Below are 23,482 nucleotides of genomic sequence, written 5' to 3'. Positions count from 1 at the left end.
CTCAGAAAGCATTTGCTGTCACCATTCTTGTTAGCAGAGCCCTGGGCAGAGCATGCGTCCCAGCCCTGGGTCTCTCTGCAGTGAGAATCTGTCATTTCATCTCCGGAGGGCTCAGCATCCTCACCTGTCTAAATGTATTTGGAAAAGATTCTCTTTTAGTCCTCTCCAGGCTGTTAAAAAAATGATGAAAGAAGACAGTTCAGGTGATATAGACTTTAGCACTTCTTGAAGTGGGCCATTCAGTCTCCAGAGAACTGCAAAACTGCAGAAGGCAGGAAGCTTTGATGGGATAAAGAATAAAGAACAATGAGGAGAAAAACATAATATCTGATTGGCCAGGGTCACTTTGCCCAGGGTGAGAAGAAAGAAGGAAGGAGGTATAGAGCCCAGAGTTAGTCTGGCATTGGATGCCTGGCTGACTGGATAGACTGCATTTCTGTTAAGCAGAACATTTACAGGCACAGGAAGTTATCTAAGTTTCCATGGTGATGTAGCATCACAGACAGGAGTGGCTTCATCTTGGGATTGGCAAGCTATTTCAACAAATCCCTAAACAAACACTTTGGGAGGGGTGAGCACCACAGCTCATGGTCTGCCGGCTGTCGGCTCATGTAGGCTTCCCTCCTCTAGAGAACCTGGCTAACCAGGCCGACAGGGACCAGTATGAGCTGCTCTGCAGGGAAAACACCCGGATGCCTGTGGACGCATACAAGGAGTGCCATCTGGCCCGGGTCCCTTCCCATGCCATAGTGGCCCGAAGTGTGGATGGCAAAGAAGACTTGATCTGGGAGCTTCTCAATCAGGCTCAGGTATCCCCACCCCCTGTCTTCCCCTCCTGCATAGGGATCCCTGCTTGGATTTGGGGTGCTTTCCCTCACTCTCTTCCAGCCACTGTGGAAATCCTGGTGTTCGGCACAGTGGGAACCACACAACATGTCCTCCGCTTCACTGACCAGCACTTGGTCTGGATATGTGATGGGCAGCAGTGACCATAAAACTCCCTTCCTTGGCATCACCAACACCATGGGCCAGAGACTCTGCAGAAGGCCACTGTTGCCCCCATTTTATTCTTCTAGGTTGTATAGGGATCCTCAAGCTGCAATGCAGATGCCCCTCTTCCAGGAGCTGCTCCCCTCTCATCCCACTGGCCTGGACCCCTCAGCAGCAGGTTCTGACCGTGAGCGTTTAGTGTCCTGCGCTGAAGGCCCTCCCTCCCAGCACACCCACATCTGTCACCTGTCCCATCTCTGTTAGTGCCCTGTGCTCAGCACTAGGCATTCAGAGATGACCTGGACACAGACCTGCCATGGGATCACTCACAGATGACTGTGGAAGACACAGCAAGCACGCTGTATACAAAGATCACCGCATGGGGCACAGCCTTGCACACATGAGCTGTGTACTTTGAAGAGAGTGATTTGCAGGCTGTATCTGGAAAGGTTTCTGCGCCCCAAGAGTAAGCTGTGGACACTCCAAGGAGATGTGGGGTTTGCCAGAGAAGGCAATATGCAGAGCCATTCCAAAAGCAAAAAGGAGACATTGCAAAGAGCTTGTGGGTAGGTGCTACTGTCAGCTACCATCAGGAGCAGCTTTGGGCCAGTCAGTGGGGTTACAAGCAAAGGGCTCTTGGTTTTCTGGGAGGGCCAGAAAGAGTAAGGGACTGCTTGAAGTCCTTCGTGGCAGGCCTGGGGCGTCAGGTGCACCTAAGACTCATGACCCCCAGGCTTGATGGTCCTGGATCAACACCCACTCCAGGATGAAGCCCACAGGAGCCACTCAGGACAATCAGATGTGCAGCAACAAGGTCACCGTCACTGGCTGCCCCACCCATGGGAACACAGCGTAGGAGATGGAAGCTTCCTGACCCATCCTAATGGTGACCATTACCCTTTGTACGGACCTGGGGGACAGCCCCTGGCAGTTTCCCTGAGGCTGCACAAGGCAGACAAATTGGGATTTGAGTGAAGTGTTTGCTGAAGAAGATTTGAGAACCCTGTGAGCCACAGGGACTTTGGAGGGTCTTGCCATGGTCGTCACTCTCAAGCATTCGTGTTTCTCTCCCTTTCTATTCCCCTGAGTTGGGGATTTGTTTTTACTTTGCTTCTCTCTGCCAGCCTCCATCCTTTACTATTTTTTTTATCCCTTGAACAGGAACACTTTGGAAAAGACAAGTCAGCAGAATTCCAACTCTTCTACTCTCCTCATGGGAAAGACCTGCTATTTACAGATGCCACCATTGGGTTTTTAAGAGTCCCACCTAAGATGGATGCCAAGCTTTACTTGGGATATGAGTATTTCTCGGTTATTCAGCATCTGGGGAGAGGTGTGTAAGGTCCTGGGAAGGCCTGGAGAGCTTGGGCATAGGGAAGGGTGGGGCCGTGGAGGCTTTCCTGGGGCCTGCAAGCCCCACCTCACCCAACCCACACTGGCCTGCGGGGTTCAAGGGAGGGCCAGCTGCGCTGGGTTCTTGTGGGGATGTTCTGCTGAACTTGGGAAAACGCCTGAACCTGGGGCCACAAAAGGGTTTAAAAGACCTTCAGATTACAGGTAACTTAAGTAATGACGGGGGCTTCCCTCATAGCTCAGTTGGTAAAGAATCTGCCTGCAATGTAGGAGACCCCAGTTTGATTCCTGGATTGGGGAAATCCTCTGAAGAAGGGGTAGGCTACCCACTCAGGTGTTCTTGGGCTTCCCTTGTGGCTCAGCTGGTAAAGAATCCACCTGCAATGTGGGAGACCTGGGTTCAGTCCCCGGGTTGGGAAGATCCCCTGGAGAAGGGAAAGCTACCCACTCCAGTATTCTGGCCTGGAGAATTCCATGGACTGTATAGTCCATGGGGTCTCAGAGAGTCAGACACGATTGAGTGACTTTCATATCTAAGTAAGGACAGTCCTGTCTCCTTTGTGTTAGCCAGTCTTGCCCCACCCCACAGCGGGTCTATTTGACAAGGAATAGAGCCCATCCTAAACTGAAGTGGGAACACAGCCTCTGCCACCACCAGGATCAGAGCCAGAATTTCAGAGAGTTTGGGACTTCCCAGGTGGCACTAGTGGTAAAGAATCTGCCTGTCAATGCAGGAGACATGAGAGACTTGTGTTCAATCCCTGGGTCAGGAAGATCCCCTGGAGGAGGGCATGGCGACCCACTCCAGCATTCTTGCCTGAAGAATCGCTTGGACAGAGGAGCCTGGCAGGCTACAGTCCATAGGGTCAGAGAGAGTTGGACACATCTGAAGCGACTGAGCACACACTGATCCAGCACACAGTGATCCAGCAAGCCCTGATCCAGCACTTGCTTTCCTTTGGTTGTCCATGCTTCCTTCCTCCTTCCTTTCTTTGTTTTTCTCAGTAGTTATGGCACGTCTGCCAAAGCCCTTGTGATTGATGTGGACATACTTGGTGGCAGGAGCAGATGTGTGTGGGGGGTGGGGGGTGGAACAAGCAGGCCCGCCCAGGACAAATGACACTAGCTTCCAACTGGGGGATGCTCCCTGGATGGGAGATCTCCGTCCTGTGAGAAAAAAACCCAGAAGGCCCTGAGATGGGCTGGTGCTGGCAGAGGCTTCCCCTGGGGAGGTGATGTCTGAGTAGGGAGATCAGGAGGGGGCTTGCTCTGCCTTCACTACTCTGTCTGGGAGCCAGGTTGGCCATTTCTCCTGGAGCTGATATGTGGGAATAGGTGGTGACATGGGCGTGAGACACGTCAACTCTGCCGCTGCCAGGAAGAGCCCGGTTGGGCAGCCACTTGGAATCCTTTCCCCATCTGGGGGCTTCTGTTGGATCCCTGGCTCTTCTCTAGCAGTCCCAGAGGCAGAAGATCCCCAGAGGGTGATGTGGTGCACAGTGGGCCATCACGAGCATGTCAAGTGTAACCAGTGGAGTGCGCTGAGCGGGGGCATCCTGAAGTGCACGATGGAGGAGAGCGCCGAGGACTGCATTGCTGCCATCGCGGTAAGGAAGACCTGCTTCTGCAGCTGGGCTTGGACACTTGGACATGCAGCGCTGCTGTGCGTTTGGTGGTGGAGGCCCCTTCCCCGTGTCTTCCCATCAGCGGTGAGGCTGAGACACGCCTGTTCCATGCTGCCTCCCCCAGCCCCACTCTCTGAAGCCCCACCCCACTGGCCCCACCTCCCTCTTCAGCTCTGGCAGGGCAGAAACAGAGCAGCCCAGGACCCATATCTTCAGCTCAACTCTGGAGTCCAGGGAGCTCTGAGGGGTCCTGCCTAGGGTGTGGGGTGACATCCTGTGGTCAGAGCCCCTGTGGTTTGTGAAAGCAAATCAACCTTATTGGTTCTCTGGACAGGTTAAACTTTTTTTTTTTTTTCCCTGTGCTAAAATTATTACATGCTGGAAGAGAAATGAAAGATAATATTATTTACAACTCCACAACTCAAAACTCATTGTCATTTTTGAGTGATGGTGTTATGTTGTTAATAGCTGTCCATTTCAGTTTTGGAGATTAGGAAAAAAATTATCAATAAAAGACGGAAAAATTGACAAACTTAGAAGACACTACAGTTTTTCTTCAAAAGATCATAATTGCGGTAAACCTCTCTGGGACTAACCCATAATATTAAGGTCTTGCAATTTATATAGTCTCCTGAATTTGTCTGTTATAAGGATCAAATGAATTTGAGTGCTTGTAACATTGCCTAGTGTGTAATAAGCAGTCAATAAATTTTAACAGTTATTATTTCAATTCTTGAGCACAATTGGCACACTTTCTTAGCTAATGAAATATTCATTTGAAATGTTTTTAATGGCTGCATAATAGATCACCAAATATTTATGCCTCAATTTATTTAACCAATTTCTAATTGTCTATATTTGAACTATTTCTGAATCCTTGTCTATTATAGATAATATGTGATTGGATATTTTTGTTCTATGCCCATCAGTATTTTTGAGTATCTCTTTAATATTAATGATGGTGAATATATCTGGAGTTACTTACTGTGTGCCATGCATGTGTATGAGCTCTTAACTTGTATTAACTCATTTAATCCTCATGATAAGCCCATGAAAGAGATTTTTTTCACTCATTTGATGGATGAAAAAAATGTACATAGAAAGTATTTAGGGATGTGTCCTTTGGAACAGTCAGTCCCAGAGGCTGACACATTCCATCGTGGTTATGAGCAAAGGCTAAGAAAATTAAACCGCCTGAGTTTGAATCTTAGTTTAAATCTTATCCAATCATCTATTGGATAAACTACTTAGCTTCTCTCTGCTTCAATTAAAAAATGTATAAAAGGGGGAGAATTATAGTACCCCCCCTTACTGGGTTCTGTGAGGGAGTACATGAGGAAATAGTGTTTAGAAAAGGGCCCAGCACATTTTTAGTAAGGTAAGCTTTTGCTTTTGTAGTTACTACTGTTTTAAGATAGATTTCTAGAAGAGCAGTTAGCAGGGGAACAGCAAAGAGTGTTCCTGTGTCTGTATGTTTTTTTCTTCATGACCTTATCTATAAATATAAGTATGCATTTTTGACTGTTGTTGGAAAAGTTCATTGATTAAAATCATAAGTTAATTATTAATAAATTACCAATTAGACTAGAGTGCTAATGGGATTATAGAAACAGAATTAAACTCTGCCATATGGAAGAAAACATCTCCCGTAGAAAGAGATTAAATACCCTAAGTCTGACCACGTGGATTGTTGAGTGAATGACAATGGTCACAAAGAAAATGTAGTGACAGCATGTCCCATACTAAGAATGGGGTCTCATGGAGGGCACAGAGATGTCTAGAGAGCATGATCTGGGTTGGGACCACAGGCATGTCCCGTTTTCTAAACCCTGTGTTTATGTGGCAGAAGCTTTGGGTCATATGCCATTTGGTTTATCACAAAGACACATAACATGAAGCCAATAAGATGGAAACCTCTGAGGGTGAGACAGGATAACAACCTCACTATTATGCTACTGTTTTATTTCTTAACTTCAGAAAGGAGAGGCTGACGCCATGAGCTTGGATGGAGGCTTCATCTACACAGCGGGCAAGTGTGGTCTGGTGCCTGTCCTGGCAGAGAACTACTGTAAGTGGAGGGGAGGGTCCCTGTGTTTTCTTCCCTCTGGCCTATGGACATAGAAAGGTGAAGAATAATTTAGTTCAGTGTTGAGATAGCAATAGCTGTTTTTGGAGCATAGAGTACTAGCAGATAACATCTATTTCCCCAGAGTCAGAACCAGCTAAAATATATGTGGAACTTGGAGAGAAATCAAAATAACACCTTCATTGCTGGAAGAGTGATATTGGAGACCATGGCACAGAACTGGCCCCAAGGCTTGTTAAATTGCCCTTGAGTTAGAGTCGCCCACCAATTCAGGTGGACAGTTCTACTGGCTGACTGGCTCCATGGCTTAGTACAGAAGAAAACATGTTCTGTCACAGATAAGGAGGTCAAAACCATCCTCTCCCCATTCTCTTCAACGAAGAAAGAGCCACAGGTGCCTAGATCCTTTTGCCAAGTTTACTAATCCAAATGCACTCACTGTAGCAGTTAGAACATTGAGGATTGTGGCTACAAGGTCATGGTCTTGGTGGGGATCCATCTACCAGGAAAAATAAAGCTGGTTCATTTGTTAAACCCCTTAGCTGCTAGGCAGTGAGAAGCCATACTTTATCCTTCAAAACAAGACAACTCTGTGAAGTAAATAGTGGTATTTCCATAATAACTGAGGCTTGGGGAGGTTGAATGAGGTGTCCAGGGTAGAATGCAGACTGCAACCAGTCTTTCTGAACCATGGGCTGGACCCTTCCCTTACAACCTAGCAAGACTGTAATGACTGTCTGCACATCCCAGAGCTCTGAAGGGAAGAATGTCAGGATGCCTAGAATCACATAGCAAAGTGAAAAACCTCTGTGAAGGTTTATATGGCTTCTGCTTCCCCCTCACCCCCTTCAATGAGCATTTCATTTTCTTTCTCTGTAGCTCCCCAAGTGTTGAGCTAATTCTGGGATGGAGGCTAATTTCAAATAGCAAAGGTCAGGGGAGAGGAGGTGAAATAGGATGGCAGGATCTCAGCTTGTTGATGGCCAATGACAAACTGCTTGGTCAGCGTTTCTCCTCATTTTATTCTTGACTGTTGAGAGTGAGAAAATCATGACTTGAGTAATGTGAGAGTTTAACGACCTGTACCTCAATTGTTTTTAGTGTCTCAAGATGGCAAAGAGCAGCTTGGGTCTAAGTGTGTGAACACACCTATGAAAGGTGAGTCAGAATCAGTAACACTGGGGCTCAAAGGTAAAGGACTATTGTGGGGGAGAGGGGGTGAGGAAAGCCTTACGAATAAGCCAACATTACTAGACTTGTTAAAAAAAAAAAGAGCGAGAGAGAGATGACCCTGCCACAGTTCGCTGTGAAGGAGCAAATCTGTTGGGAGCTGTGTAATAATTTCTGTTTGTGGAGCATGTGACAGTGGGCAGAGGGCTCCTGCTTGCAATGCTCCTGCTCAGCCGTCCTTGACTGCCCCAGGGCCATGCAGCCAGCAAGTGGCCGCACCTGGGCTTGTTCAGAGGCACCCTGACTGGAAACCCACTGCTCTTCCTGACCCACCACTGTGCTCCCATCTCTGCAAGGGACAGGAGCCCATTCCTGACATTTCTGGGGCCCAGTGGAGGCCTCAGAGGAGGAAGAGGGGAGTCATAGATGCTGCTAATGAAGAAGAGGAGGAGGGAAAGGAAATTAACCCTTAGCTTTTAGTGGCTGGCTTTGAATAGCAGGGGAGTCAACCTCCTCTTCAGAATAGGAGGCCAGGTGACAAGTTTTGCCATCTGTGTCATCTCATGGGCAGAAATGGTCTTTATCTGTTTCTGAGGTGCCCTGGGTAATTAGGGCATTGACTAGAGCAGTTGTTGTGTATGTCGTGTGGTGTCTGGACCAGTAGCCCCATCATCACCTGAGAACTTATTAGAAATGAACCTTCTTGTGTCCAACCACAGGTCTGCTAAGCTCCAGGATGTGGCTGCTGCTGTCTATGTTTTAGCAAGCCCTCAGAATGATTCTGATATGCATTAAACTTTGGAAACTATTGTGATAAGGGATCTTGAGATGAAAACAAGTGCTTACTTGGGTTTGGAATTTCTTATGAGATAGGAGAGCTAGGGGAGGTGTGGGGGCTTGAAGCATCACAGCGCAAGTGTGGGGTCACAGAGGCCCTGCACCACCCATCACCGCAGAGGCCTCAGGGGTGCAAAGTCGCTCACCCCACAGCTTCTCCCCTTTGAAGGGAGGAAAATCTGGGATATATTGTTCCTCTTTCCTCCTTGCTTTCCTGGCTAACAGTCTTCTCTGATTTGGGTCTGTATCCCCAACCCCAAGGGCCAGCATATAGTCATTCTGATTATAAAATACATGAAGTTCTAAAGAATTGTAATTGCTTTACAGGTGATTGAAATTTCCAAGAACTGCAGTGATATACAAATGTGGGTCAATGAGGATGCTTGGAAGATAGTTCAGGGTGACAGAGAAGGTTAGATTGGACTAGAGATGGAGAGGAGTTAATCCCGAAGTCACACACACGCGCGCGCACACAAACACACACACACCCCCCTCAGATGACAATAGTTAATGCCATTTTGTTGAAATTGTTACAGCTCAAAGAAAGTTACTTTAACAGTGTTTGGCTGCTGGAATGGTGTCATAGAGCCCAGTCTGGTAGACAGGAGAATCTGCTTCACCAAGAAAGTGGCTCTAGTACTGCTTCTGCTGCAAGCTACATGGCCAGAAACCTATCCATGTAATCTCCCCTTCCCATTCCTAATACAGTATGATCATATTAGCACATTTCATCCCCTTCAATAGGTATTAGTACCTAAATATTACTCTTATCATTTCATTTACGAGAGATTTAGGATCCTAGATACTGAGTGACTTGTCTGAGGTAGTTTAGTAACTGGTGAGGGAGGTCGTCCACTGCCATGTTGACTTCCAACTTTTCTAGGCTTGAATATATAGACATCTGAACCACAACAGCAAGCAAAGGTGTGTGTATGTGTGTTGGGAGGGGTTGGGAGTGGTGGTGGTAAACCACATTACCCATGATTTCAGTCTCGAAATTCAGCCTTGCAGTTTAGGTCTTACTTAACAAGCACAATTCTGTTACACAATACTGTGATAGACTACATCAGATATCAATGGTGTTCCTATAAAAATCAGGAACAAGACAAGAATGCTCACACTCACCAAATATATTTGGCATTATTTTGTGAGTGAATTCAGTAAGATAAGAAAAAGGTTTTTTTTTTAAAAAATTGAGGAAAGGAAGAGATTAAATTGTCATCATTAGAAAATGGTATTACTATAAGCCTAGAAAATCAGAGACTTAACTTTAAAACGGAAGTCATTAAAGCACTTTCTTTTGGACTTCGACTCAACAGAAATACTCAAACATGTGGCTTCACACAGTTCTCCCTCCCTGAGAGACTGACAGGTGAAGGTTAGCTGCAGTGGCTCTGGAGTAAATTTTAGAGAGGGCCTGGGAGGTACTGAAATTGCATCTTGGTATCTGTTGCAAGGTTATTACGTCGTGGCAGTGGTCAAGAAGTCAGATGCTGACCTAACCTGGAGCTCTCTGCGAGGCAAGAAGTCCTGCCACACTGCAGTTGGCACTTCTGCTGGCTGGAACATCCCCATGGGTTTCATATACAATCAAACTGGGTCATGTAAATTTGGTAAGTGTGTTCTGAGTGGCAGTGTGCCTATGGGCCTATGCCTATGTAGGGGAGAAATTCAGTTCAACGAATGGCATAAGTGGGTGGTGGACAGGGGCTGGATAGACATGTGGGAAAGCTTCACATCTCCTTAGCAGGACCCCCCTTTCTCCTCCCCTCTTGCTTACATGGAAGTGGTTTGGCTCAAAGAGCAGATCTCAGGAAAATACATTACTCTTTATGTCTTTTATCTGGCTCATGGAAGAGGCCTGTTGGCAAAACAAGAGTGGAGTGTAGAGTGGGTATAGGTGTGCATGCGTGATGTGTGTGTTAGTGTGCATGTGTTGTTTTTCCATTTAAACTTGCCCTCCTTTTTAAGTGTAAAACAGGTTTATTTGGGGAGATACACACATACACAGAATGTGGACGATCTCGGAAGACGAGAGACCTGAACTTACTTTCTTAATTGAACACGTTACACCAGTATGGTTCATCTTTACCCTTTGAGTGCTTTAGCTTTCACTTTCACCCTTCACCTCTCTTACATTTCTATATTAGTCATTTCAGCAAGACTCTGGCCAATACCTAAAAGGCTCCTGCTCCTCCAGGAGCTTTCCCCAGCCGTATGACAAGTCCCAGCCCTGCAGGAACCGCATCGCCCACTCTCTTGGCGCTCTGCACCTGAGCAGCTGAACACAGGTGGAGAATGTCACAGGGCATAGCAACTCATTCCATGCAGATGTTCCAGCCGCTGGCCTCAGCATCACCCATACCGCCTCCCCCCTCCACTGTAGGCTCACGAGCACCCCTACTGTTCCTCGGCTCCAATCCCCACACTTCTCAGTAATTACCCTAATGTCCTAGTTGTCCATACACCTCCATTCCAGTCTCACCTGTCTACCACCCTTTCTGAGCAGATGATCTTGTCTGCTTCTGCAAGAGACACCTGAAGCCATCAGGACAGTTCCCATCAATACCCCACCAACAAAGCCCAGGGCTCCTGCTGGCTGCATCTGCTCAGCCAGTCCTCCTACCCACTTGGCTGTTGGTCCCTGCCTTGACCCCCTCCCCAGAGCTGCACCCTCAGTTTCCATTTCTTCCTCTGGTATATGCAACAATTTCTCTCAACCTGTAAATGCACCCAATATCAACCTGCAAATGCACCCAACATCTTTCATCTTTAAAAATCCTCCCTCTCCCTACCGTCCCCTCTAGCTCCTAACCTTCCCTTTCTGCCTTTATGGCTAGACCTCTTAAAATCATGGTCTGAGCCATTCACCCCTGCACTACCTGCTGTGGGTGGCTCCCCTGCCTCATTCCACAGGGAGAACTCTGGTCAAGGCTACCAGGACCTCCGTGTTGCTCAGTTGGAAGGATGGGCTCCAGTCTGTTCCTCCATGACCTTTCCTTCTTTGAATCATCTTAAACCACAGTCTCCTGGCTTTTGTGAAAACATACTAGCTTCTTTTTTCTCTTACCCCTACAAAGTCCCTCTTTCCCAACCTGGTTAATAAATGTTTGAGTTGCTTAAAGCAACTTTTTCCCCCACTTTAAACTCAACCTCCAAGCACTCACATCTATGCCTACAGCCTAGATGACCATCTAAACCAATATTATATGTGCAAAGCTAGGCTCAGAGCAAGCACTAGATCAATGTTTGCTGCTGTCACTGTTACTATGTCAATATGCTGACAATGTCAGGTTTTGTCCCTAGCGCGGATTTCTCTTTGATCTCCAAACCTGCATATATTGAACTGCTTGTTTGACATTATCTAATCTTGTATTTCAAAAGTGCATTAAACTTAACCTGTACAAAATAGAATGCATTCTCTCTACCAAGCCTGGTCCTGCCCCAGAGCCACCCAGCTTGCTGGAGGCTCCCAGTCTGTGCACTGGCTCCAGCTGGAAACCAACCTGCCATCATCTCCACATACCCGTCCAGCATGAGATTTCAGCTGTCCTCCCTCCACCTAGCTCCTCCCTCTGCTTCATGAGACTCAAAGCTGCCCTCATGTCCCCCGGACTCCAGCAGTAGCCTGCTGCCTACACCCCAAATCTGTCTTGACTCACCCTGCTAGACCCTTGGCCCAACATTATCTAGCCTGTCAGAGACTCCCCATTTCTTTACAAATAAAAAACAAAATGTACACAAAGATGTAGGTCATCACATGTGGTCTGGACCCTGACCCTTCCCACTCACTGGATCACTGAGTGGTTCAGGCCCAGTGGGCCTCCATTAAGCTCTCTGTGCTGTTTGCCCCCCTCCCCAACCCTTGTCTTAGCCTTTGAAGATGCTGCTCCCTGTCTGGAAAGCGCATCCTTTGCCCTTCACTAGGGTAACTCCTATTCATTCTTCAACTCTCTACTTGAGACCTCTCCCTGACTCCTAGGTCTGTACCAGGCTCCTTTATTTGTAGCTGTGAAGCCATATTCTTTTTCCCAGAGCATGATGGGGAAATACAATTATGGGGAAATGCTAATTCATGGTGTAGTTACTTGAGTTGTGACTGTTGCCCCATGAACTTGGGCTCCAGGAGGGCAAGACTTCTGTGGTTTCATCATAGTGGTACCCTGGGGCTTAGCACAGGGCTGGGCATTTGGGCCTCTTGGGCTCCTTCCTGTCCTTCGAGTCATAATTGCAGACCTTGTAAAGGTGGACAAGGGCAGTAGAGATTGGAAAGCGTGCAGGACAGGGTCAACCAACCAAAACTTGCAATTCTGTCCACTCTCCTAGAGTTAAATCCGTGTCCATCCCTCCCCCTGCTGCCCTGTGCCAGGGCTTCAGTGAGCTCACAGACCCTTGTCCCAGCTTCAGTCAGGTCCCCTTTACTTTGCTCCAGCTGCAACCTTTTTTCTCTTTCTATTCCATAGGTTCTTATTTCTAATCAGATGGAACTAAACACTTGAATGTGTCTTTATGTCACTCAGGCAATTTTAGGGACAACATCTGAGGCTTTCTTGCCAACACAGGCAGGGAAAGCTAACCTCTGGTGTCCTCCTATGCAGATGAATTCTTCAGTGAAAGCTGTGCCCCTGGGTCTGATCCGGAGTCCAGCCTCTGTGCTCTGTGCGGAGGCAGCTTCAAGCCAGCCCACATGTGTGCTCCCAACAGCCACGAGCAGTACTACGGCTCCAGTGGGGCGCTCAGGCAAGTAGCATCTGCCCACTGCCTTTGGCTTTGGCACCAGCCCATTGAATCTCTTGTCCTTTCTCCTTTCTCAGCACCCCACCATCTGAGTGCTGCATTTAGGAGGGGCCAGGACTGGAGAACAGGAACTGCAGATTCCCAGGGGCCCTGAGGACTCAGGTCCGGCGCCTTCCTGGAGCACTCTCGGTCAGAGCTGGGGGACTCAGGGCACCTGGGGAGGGGCAAGAATGATAAGCACAGGTCACAGCCCTGCTTCTGCTTTCGATCCTTCCTTCTATGTGACTGTAGACAAGTCACAGGATCTTCCAGAGCCCAGTTTGAGATCAAAGGAAGGACACTGAATATGTGCATTTTACACCTGTTTGATGAGTACATTTAAAAACACATATTCCTGGGCTCCTCCATTCATTCAATAAATATTTATTGAGCACGTAGTATGTGCAGGCACTGTTCTAGGTAGGTGGGTTAGAGCAGCAGCAAGACATATGGCCCCTGTGTCTCATGGGGGGAGTAAGACAACATATAAAGGACGATCACTTCCTCACTGTGGTAAGCACTATAGGGTGTGTGTATGGAGGCGTGGGACCGAGGGGCATGATATGGCAGTGAGTCAGGGATAATCTTAGAAAAAGGGGTCAGGGAAGGCCTCAGCATCATGGAGGGGCTGTTAAATATTGAGGGTTAAATATTGAAAGGGAATCAGGAGAAAATCTGGAGAAGAATAATCCTGGAAGAAGGAACAGCAAAGACAAAGGCAAGGCTAGACAAATCATGCTGTGTTTGAGGCCAGAGAAGGCCCCAGAGTAGAGGTGGGTCCAGGTGAGGGGAGGCTGGGGTTGCAGCCGTTGGCTGTTTTGCCCTTGGAGATCTGGCTCAGGATATCTCCTGAGTTAATTCTAAGTATGGAGGGCACTCGAGGGTGCTATGGAGTTGGGATTGTGTGGAAAATGTGGGAGCCTCTATAAAGAAGGCTTCCAGTCATCACATGGCCAGACAACTTTGTCCCTCCCTCTCCAAAATTTTGTCACTTTCATAAACCATACATAAATTACATAGTTTCACAGATCCTACTACATAAATATATGATGAACATTAAACTGAGGGTAAAATATTTAAACTTTTCTTTCCATTGGGATGTGCATCAGTGTTAGGGTCCATGGCCCCATTTTGGTATGATTATGATAGCATCACAGAGACCTAGAGTTCTGTCCAGAACCATGGAAGTTCCATCGTGAAGATGGGGACGCAAAGAACAGTCTTGGATCTAGGCATCTCATTCTCTCCACCACCTCCTGCCTGCCTTGGCTGTGCTTCCCGCTCCCTGACTCCAGCATTCCTACTGGCCTGAGATCCATTGATCCTGTTCTCACCCCCGCTATAAACTTTTCCCTCTCCAGTCCACAGCAGACTTTCTATAGCTAACCGTGATAACTATTCCCCTGTGCACATCCTCAAATGCCTGTCGCCTACTCCTGGCTGAACTGCGACCTGGGTTGGGTCCAACATTCCCCTTCGGTGCCGGGTCCTCCAAACTGACTGGCCTCCGTGTAAAGTAATGAGAACCCAGTTCCCATGAGCCAGACCATCTCTAGTCCGTTACCATCCCTCTCTCTTACAAGGCCATTCCATGCTCTTTCCTCTCCTCAGTCATCCGACATTTCTTCCTCCATCTATCCCACTGTTGTTTCCTCCTTCCCCTGAGAAAACTGAGGTCATCCAGATAGAAACGCCAGTGTACCGCTGCCATATCTGGGCATGTGCTAACCTCCGTGCCGGTGGGTACGCTGCCTGCCACTCCTTCTCCTGGGGATGAGCAGGCCGGCTCCTGCTGAGCCCAATCCTGTGTTGGCATCACCTCCCTGCAGCCTGTTGAAGAGCGTTGCCCCAGCACGCCTCTCCTCTTCCTCTTGTGTCATCACATCTTATTCTCCACAGAATTACTTCCAGCAGCACGCAGACATGCTGCTTCTTTCTCATCCTAAACATAAAGAAATAAGACAAACTTCCCTTAATCTCACTGTCCTCTGTAGCAACCCCCTGTTTCTTCTTTACAACAGAAGTCCTTGAAGGAGGTTATTCTAATGTCCTTGCTCAGTTCAGTTTCTCTCTTTTCAGTCTCCCCCAAACCTAGTTTAAGAAACTGTTCACCTCTCCCTCCCCAGCCAGTGGAGTTGGTTGTCATTATTGCATTTAAATTATCTACAGAAGGCATTCTTCCTCATTGTTGGCACATGGGAAGATTATTCCCACCACACCTACCGCCCGCCCCCACATTGACCCCCATCTACCACCATCCACCACACAGCTGAAACTACACTTTTAAAAAATATATTTATTTATCTGGCTGCATGGGGTCTTCATTGTGGCATGTGGGATCCTTAGATGCAGCATGTGAACCCTTGGTTCTGATATGTGAACCCTTGGTTCTGGCATGTGGAATCTAGTTCCCTAATCAGGGAGCAAACCTGGGCCCCAGCATTGGGAACAAGGAGTCTTAGCCTGTGGACCACCAGGGAAGTTCTGAAATCATCCTTTTAAATAGCCAGGGACCTCTGTGTTGCAAATAAATCCAAAGCCCAGAGCATTGGCACCACCCATCTCTTCCTCCTCTTGGATACATTATTCTTCTCTGGCTTCTGGACACCATACTTTCCTGGATTCCCTCCTTCTTCTCCTGTTACTGCATCTCAGCCCCTTTGCTGGTTCTGCTTCATTCCCTGACCTCTACATATTGGCGAGCCCCAGGGCTCCAGCCTTGGTCTTATCTCTTAGTGCTCAGACTTTAGTGGTTTTATCTAGTCCTTGTTGTCGTTCAGTTGCCCAGTCATGTCCAACTCTTTGCATCCCCATGGACTATAGCACACCAACCCCCCTGTTCCTCACTATCTCCTGGAGTTTGCTCAAGTTCATGTTCCTTGCATTGATGATGCCATCTAGCCATCTCATCCTCTGATGCCCACTTCTCATTCTCCATCTAGTTCTGTATGTTGACAATTCCCAAATCTACGTTCCTCTTCAGACATCTCTTCAAAACACCAGATGAAACTCTAAACTCATACATCTAACTGCTTACTGGGCATGTCCACTTGGATGTCTAATCACCAGGTCAAGTTTAAATGTCCCAAAGTGAGCTTTTGGAATTTCACATGCTTCCACCCAAACTAGTACCTGCTGCAGTCTTCCCCATCTCAGTTAAAGGAAACTCTGTTTTTCCTTTTGGAAAAATTCAAAGTCTTGATGTGTATTAACCATGTCTACTCTCTTTCTCTGAGACCCCATATCATCATATTATGTTAGCTCTACCTGCAAAGGGTAACGAGAACTGACCTCATCACCCATCTCTGCTGATACCACCTTGATCTAAACCACCATTGTCTCTCCCCAGATTATAACCCCTAACAGAAATCCATGCATCTGTCCTATCCCCCTCCCCCACCACAGTCTAGCTTCAACACAGCAGTGAGGGTGATTGTCAGCCCAGTTCAGGGGAAATCTTCCTGCTCACACAGCTCATGCCCTGAAGTTGTGTTGTAAAGTCCTGGCTGCCTCCAGTGTGACCAGGTGGATTGAAGAGGATGGGGAGGCCTAATCAGAACTCAAAAAATATTAACACTTGGTAGACCAAATAAAAGCCAAGAATTAAAAAACAATGTTACACAAAGGGAATTTTGTGTTCTTAGATATAAAAATCACATTACAGTACTACTTAATAATGCGATCAATACAGGCTGGTTTATGTGATGACTGACAAATCAGTGGAAGAGAAAAGACTTCCAAGACAGATACATAGACATATTATGTTTAGTCTAAAACAAAGATGACAATTAAGATCATTGGAGAAAGGATGGACTTGGGACATCAAATAAAACAAGTACAAGGAACTGGATCTGGTGACCCAGGTGGGAGCAGATTCAATAGTGAGTCAATCCCCTAAGATGACTGGCAAGGGTCAGGGACTCATGTGCAGGAATGCTGATGGTAAGTGCTGTGATGCTCTTAGGTGTGTGCATGACTTTAGGGGAGAGGCCCATTGCTAAGGGCAGTATAGGATCAAGGCAAGGCTTAGCGTTTGTTTATTTTTTTAAAAAAAGCGTAAGTGCTGATGGAAAGAGCCCAGTGAAGAGGGTTATAGAGGGGAAAGAGGATGACTGCCATGGAAAGTGCCTGAGTGTGGGTTGAGGTGGGGTGCAGAGCCCCTGGGGAGGAGACTTTAGCTGGAGGGAGGTCTTTCCTCCTCCTTTGTCCCTGGAGGGCAGGAGAGTGCTAGGGCTGCCAGATTCGACAGAAGGATGCTGAAAGGAAGCCCGCATGATGATCTCTCTATTTCTTCTGTGAAGCCCAAGTACATGACAGAGTGTAAGTGTTGTGGAGGGGTGTATGGAGAGACAGAGGTTTACAGGAAGTGGGAGAACATTTTGGGGTCCCTGCTCTGTAGAGTGGCTTACCTGGTAGCTCAGACGGTAAAGAATCTGCCTGCAATGCGGGAAACTTGGGTTTGATCCCTGGGTTGGGAAGATCCCCTAGAGGAGGGCTCCAGTATACTGGAGAATACATTCTAGTATCCTTGCCTGGAGGATCCCCATGGACAGAGGAGCCTGGTGGGCTGCAGTCCATGGGGTCAAAAAGAGTCATGGGGTTGCTGTCTCAGGCAGTGTTCTCTCATACTCACTTGAGCACACTCCCACAGGGCTTATTCAAACCCAGAGGGCTGAACCCCATTCCAGAGTTCCTGAGCCAGTGGGCCCAGGGCCCAAGAATGTGCATTTATAACCCATTCCCAGGTTGCTGATGCTGCTGGTCCAGCCCACCCTTGGAGAGTCACAGGTCTAGAGCAGAGAAGGGATGCCAGAATGCCCGCGTGAAGTTAAGGATCGGGGAGCTCTCGTCTACCTCACTGCTGAGGTGCAGACACACCTGAGACAGACGATTGGGCTCATTCAGGACTGGGATTATTGAGGGGAGGTTGTTAAGACAAAAAAATAGGACAAGATTGCTTAGGAAAATTGACGGGAGTAACTGATTCTAGTGAAGGATAGAGGGGCCTGATGATGGGACAGAGAAAACTGGAGAGGTATTCCTAAAAATTAATAATATCATTTTCTAACTGACTGAATGTCACAAAACTGATTTTTCGTGTGCTCAATGTTTCTCCCAAAGCATGCACCTTGAACACTGAGAAACATTTTTCAGGAGATTAAGCATGAAAAATATCTCATGATACATGCACATTAACTTTTGTTAAGGCTGCACAGACACATAAGGTGTGACAAGACTCCTTCAGAATCATATCTTCCACGCTGATTTTAATCTCTGATGTGAGTTTTGATCCAGCCAGAGAATTATCTTTGGATAGCCCTGTTAATAGAACACAAGCATCTCCCGTGGAGAAGCCAATCACTGTTTAAGGAAGCAAGCAATGGGTATCTACAGTGGAATCTAAATAAGCAGATTTCTTTTTTTTTTTTTTTTTTTTATTTTATTTTATTTTTTTTTTAATTTTTTTATTAGTTGGAGGCTAATTACTTCACAACATTTCAGTGGGTTTTGTCATACATTGATATGAATCAGCCATAGATTTACACTTATTCCCCATCCCGATCCCCCCTCCCACCTCCCTCTCCACCCGATTCCTCTGGGTCTTCCCAGTGCACCAGGCCGGAGCACTTGTCTCATGCATCGCAGATTTCTTTTTCTATGACATTTCTTCTGAAGTTGCCAGGGACAGCAGACATTACAGCAGTGTGTGTGGAATAAGCGGGCCATGTTAGATGTGCCCAGTTGTCTGGGCGAGGGGAGGGGAGCTCCCAGGAATTCCGTCTTGGAGCTGCTCTCTCCCACCTCTGTGGGTCCCCTTTGCTGACCTGACCTTCTCTGTGCAGGTGTCTGGTTGAGAAGGGAGATGTGGCCTTTGTGAAGCACCCCACAGTCCTGCAGAACACTGACGGTATGCACCTGCACTGTCCTTTCCTCCCTCAGGAAAACTCAGAGTCCTTCCTGGGAAATCACTCCCCAGGCAGTCACATTGGTCCTAACATTCTTTATTTAGGGAATGAAAAAATTCTTCATGTCTGCTCAGACTGGACAGGGTTGGTTATCACATTGACCTTGAACCCAACCAACAAACACACAAAGGCCACAGTCCATAGAAGCACATCTGGCTATCTTGATTTTTAGGCGTTCTTTGTATTTTCTGGACACAAGTTTTTGTAGCTGTATGTAATGCACATAGCTTGTCCCTCTTTGAAAATACTTACCTTTCACTTTTTTTTTGGCCATGCTGCAAGGCTTGTGGGATCTTAGTTCCCCACCAGGAGTTGAACCTGGGCCCAGCAGTGGAAGCCTGGAGTCCTAACCACTGAACCACCAGGGAATTCCTGCTTTCTTAATAATGTCTTTTGATGAACATTCTTCATTTTAATATAGTTTAATCAGTCGATCTTCTCTTTTTTGACTAGCACTTTGCAGGCCTGTTGAGGAAATCTTTGCCTCTAACAGGACTGACAAATGAATTTATGAGTTTATGAATGTTTCTCTTCTGTTTTATGTTTTATTGTTTTGTTTGTGCCTTTGTGGTTCTCCCAGGCACTGGTGGTCAGTCACACCCCCCAGTGAGGGTGCCTTGACTGAAGTGATTAGCTATGACCTCTCCACCTCCTCTCTCTCCAGGAAAGAACCCTGAAGCCTGGGCGAAGAATCTAAAACACGAGGACTTCCAGCTGCTGTGCCTCGATGGCTCTAGGAAGCCTGTGACTGAGGCTCAGAGCTGCCACCTGGCCATAGTCCCAAGTCATGCTGTGGTCTCAAGGAAAGATAAGGCAGATTTTGTTCGCAGAATGCTCTTCAATCAACAGGTGTGGGAATTCAGTCCTCATCCCCCACGTGAATGCTCAGCTCACTTGCAGAGCTGCACAGACACGCCCCAGCCCAGTCGCACACTCTTTCTCCCTGGGCAGTGGACCCTGCCTCTGATGAAAGTGGGAGGCTGGTGGCTGTGCTCACTTCTTGCTCTGGGGCTGTCTAGGGTATCCCAGTGGAAGAGTCCAGACATATGGGCATCTCAAGTGTCTCCCTGAGACTGAGCAGAGTCATGGTACCTCCTGGGCTTGTTCTGTCCTGGAAATAAGGGAGTCAGCCCAGGTGCCCTTCCCACCAGGCAGGGCTACATGTGGGAAAGGTGGAACAGAGGTTACTCTGCCTGACCAAAAGAGGATTTCACTGTGTTTCTTGAAACTGGGTGGGCTGAGCACTGTTTTGGGCTTCATGAAAGTCGAAGAGCCAACATTCAGATAACTTATGACCTCTATAGGCAGCCAAAAAGGGCTGACCCTAGGGAATAGTGGCTGCCTGAATCAGAAGATCTTAAGGAACCCAAAGCCCCATCTGCCTTTTGCCCTAGCACACCCTATTCCTGGAGGAGCCCCAAATGAGTAATCTATATCTTAGCATAGGCTGTTGACACATCCTGCTTAAAGGGTGATGACCCAGAGTCAGCTGGCAACACAAGAGGCTCTTGGACTTGGGCTTTTGAAGGGATGGTACCATCCAGGGTGAGCTGCCACCTCTGCTACAACGGAAGTGGACAAAGGAAGTGGTGGGGGGAGGGGCAGGAAGCAATGGAAATGATCAGTGTGTGGGTCAGGTTCAGAGAACAGAAGATGCAAGGTAGGAAGGGATCTGGTCACAGGAAATCATGTAAAGATGACTCAGAGAGTTGAAAACATCCACCAGTTGTTGGTGGGATAGTAATAGAGCAGTGAACTTGGGGATCTTTCTATTTAACAGTTGCTTTACATACATTGGGCTTCCCTGTATTCTTTATCAGATAGTAAAGAATCTGGTTGCAATGCAGGGAATGCAGGTTCGATCCCTGGGTCAGGAAGGTCCCCTGGAGAAGGGAATGGCTACCCACTCCTGTGTTTTTGCCTGGAGAATTCCATGGACAGAGGAGTCCATGGGGTTGCAAAGAGTTAGACATGAGTGAGTGACTAACACTCTCACTTTTTGCATATATCATCTCAGTATCTAATGTAATTACCTCCATTTACAAATGAGTAAATTGAAGTTCAGGTGTTTCCACCTTGGTGCAGTGGGAAACAATCTGTGGTGCAGGAGGTGAAGTTTTGATCCCTGGGTTGGGAAGATCCCCTGGAGAAGGAAATGTCAACCCACTCTACTATTCTTGCCTGGAAAATTTCATGGACAGAGGAGCCTGGTGGGCTATAGTCCCTGGGGTCCCAAAGAGTCAGACACGACTGAGCATGCACACATACAAAATGTAGTTCACTGAGCTCAGTCAAGAATTTTCTTAAGTCACACGATAGGAAAAGCTAGGGCCTGGCTTTGAACCCAGAGAACTTTTTGCCATTTTGCTCCAGTGCCTCCTAAGCTGTTGCTGTGTCCCAGGGTCGCCAGGCACTGGAGCTGAGCAGTCCAGCAGACTTGGGGCTTCTGATGCAGAACACGTGGCCCGGGCTGCTGGTCACTCGCTTTCTGTCTGTCTGTCTGACCCAGGAGCTCTTCGGAAGAAATGGGTTTGAATACATGATGTTCCAGATGTTTAAATCCCCAGCCAAGGACCTGCTCTTCAGTGATGACACAGAATGTCTGGCTAACCTTCAGGACAGAACAACTTACCAAAAATACTTAGGGCCAGAGTATCTTCAGGCTATTGCTAATGTGAGGCATTGCTTACACTCAGGTGAGTAGAATAAACACCCAGGAGTAGTAACATGTGCATCAAGGCAAACATGTTTGTCTTAAGGATGACCTTGTGCCGAGACTGGGCCGGTACCAATAGGAGCATAAAGATTCAGAGGGCTTGCTCCTGGCCCCACAGGAGGATTCAGGCTTACCAGGGAAGCAGCTCAATTAGGCAACAGTATAAGATACTACCTGAAAAGGCCGAATTGTTTGAAGGAGACAGAGGGTACAGTAGAACTAGAGATCTTTTGCAAATTGAACTTGTTTACATGTCCTTTTCCATTTTCTTTGGCTACTAGAATGAAAATGTGTGTTAGCATTTCAGTGTAGGGAGAAGGTTGGAAATGACACATATATACCACTCACAGAGGACCAATTCACAAAGATTTTAAGTAAAGCGTATAGATAATACTTTATACAATTTAATAGAAACAAAGTATTAGCGCTAAGTAGGCCATTTCTACATATATACATATATAGAAATAGCACTAAGTATATCATCTCTTTCTATTTTTGTGTATTATAGAAATGGCACAGCTGCCTCAAAAAGAAATAAGTTGGAGAAATAAAATTAGACCTGGAATAATCAAATTATTGGGAATGTGCCTGATTTTTGTTAAATTATATCATGTGTTAAAGATGAGGAGAGCAGGAGAGGAAAATGTAGATGTTTAAGAATAGCACTGACATCAGTTAGAGTGATGAGAAAGAAATTTAAAAAAAATCTTTATTATCTACCATTTACTTTTAGAAAATAGGAAAAGGATTGTGTTTAATAAGTACAGGCAGTACCTGATGATCTTCCTCTTATGTTACCTCTCACAGAACTTCTGGATGCCTGCACATTCCATGGAAATTAAAAACTGATCAAAGTGGGCAAAGACGGAGATGTTCAGAGCCTGAAAATACAGTGGGGTTACATCCTCACTTGTCTGCCTGGTGGGTCTGTGTTAACATCACTTATCTTTATAATTATATACTGTAACTGATGCAAAAGTTGGAATGAATAAAAATTGTTGTGTCTTCTCAGAAAACTTCATGAAATATTCTCAGATTTTTGGGGGGAGGGCAAGAGAACGATTTCTTTATACTACAATTGTGCTTGTGAATTTAGTACCTATTAAATTATATGTATTTTAAAGACCTCTACAAGACTAACTCAACTTCCCTGTCTATTCTTTGATTATTTTACCCAAGAGTCAACTCACTTAAATTGAATTTAAGCAATAAATCTGTCTGAAGGGAGTCTGAGTGGTGATCATAAGTGTGCAAAGAAAGCGTCAGTATGTGCAGTATCAAGGACTTACATAATGAAAATAAAGAAGAAAGAATGAGTTTGTGCATTTTAAAAGTGTGTTCATGTATTTAAAATTCACAATTTCAGGTAGAATTAAACTCCTGATCAGATTAATTGAAAAATATCAAAATTACTGTAAAAATCTAATCCTACTATCCTTCCTCAGTCAATTTCCTGAAAGTGTGATTTACATTTACTTAAGTGAGTTTCTTATTAGAGATTTTCCCATTTCTGTTATTACCATGATTCCAGCCTATGGTGGAATAAACACTGTATGGGAACCCAAGCTATATACTATGGAGTACAGCTTGGTGTTTGGACCTCTGCCTCTGCCTGTGAAAGAGTAACCAGTGCAGAATTTGCTCCTCTTCCATAAACAACTAAAAAACTGGGGGAAAATAGGTTGCACAAATGTTTTTAAACATTGGGCGATAATAGTGCAGAACTATATGATCCTTGAAAGAGGGCAAAGAAAAGTGGTGAGCACAGTGATGACCATAGTCTTTGCCTAGAGGAAATTTGCAGATGACAGCAAATGGAGGAGGAACCCACAGCAGCTCAAACTCACGTTTGAGTTAAGGAACAGAGATAGGAGTTGGGGAAGCCAGAGTGACTGGAACTTGACTGGCATACGTCAAGAGATACGTACTGGAATCTGGTTGAAATGCTTGGCCAGATACGAAT

The 23,482-nt window shown here is 46.5% G+C and overlaps 1 protein-coding gene across 2 annotated transcripts in view; it reads left to right on the top strand.

The window, feature by feature from the left end:
• Window positions 1-22,746, top strand: part of LOC122445318 (inhibitor of carbonic anhydrase-like) — a 43,338-nt gene extending 20,592 nt beyond the window's left edge. The window contains exons 7-17 of one of the 2 annotated variants that reach the window (XM_043474377.1): window positions 631-809; window positions 2,152-2,323; window positions 3,802-3,950; window positions 5,946-6,036; window positions 7,156-7,212; window positions 9,519-9,674; window positions 12,660-12,801; window positions 18,681-18,745; window positions 19,468-19,652; window positions 21,313-21,499; window positions 22,327-22,746. In XM_043474377.1, coding sequence (XP_043330312.1) covers window positions 631-809; window positions 2,152-2,323; window positions 3,802-3,950; window positions 5,946-6,036; window positions 7,156-7,212; window positions 9,519-9,674; window positions 12,660-12,801; window positions 18,681-18,745; window positions 19,468-19,652; window positions 21,313-21,499; window positions 22,327-22,361 — 1,418 coding nt within the window. In that variant the 3' untranslated portion in view covers window positions 22,362-22,746. Of the gene's footprint in view, window positions 1-630; window positions 810-2,151; window positions 2,324-3,798; window positions 3,951-5,945; window positions 6,037-7,155; window positions 7,213-9,518; window positions 9,675-12,659; window positions 12,802-18,680; window positions 18,746-19,467; window positions 19,653-21,312; window positions 21,500-22,326 lie in introns of both variants that reach the window. The other variant, XM_043474375.1, reaches the window with a different exon arrangement.
• Window positions 22,747-23,482: the final 736 nt, after the last annotated feature.

The sequence above is a fragment of the Cervus canadensis genome, chromosome 7 (assembly GCF_019320065.1).
Source record: "Cervus canadensis isolate Bull #8, Minnesota chromosome 7, ASM1932006v1, whole genome shotgun sequence".
NCBI classification, from domain to species: domain Eukaryota; kingdom Metazoa; phylum Chordata; class Mammalia; order Artiodactyla; family Cervidae; genus Cervus; species Cervus canadensis.
This window is presented reverse-complemented; position numbering and strand designations above follow the sequence as displayed.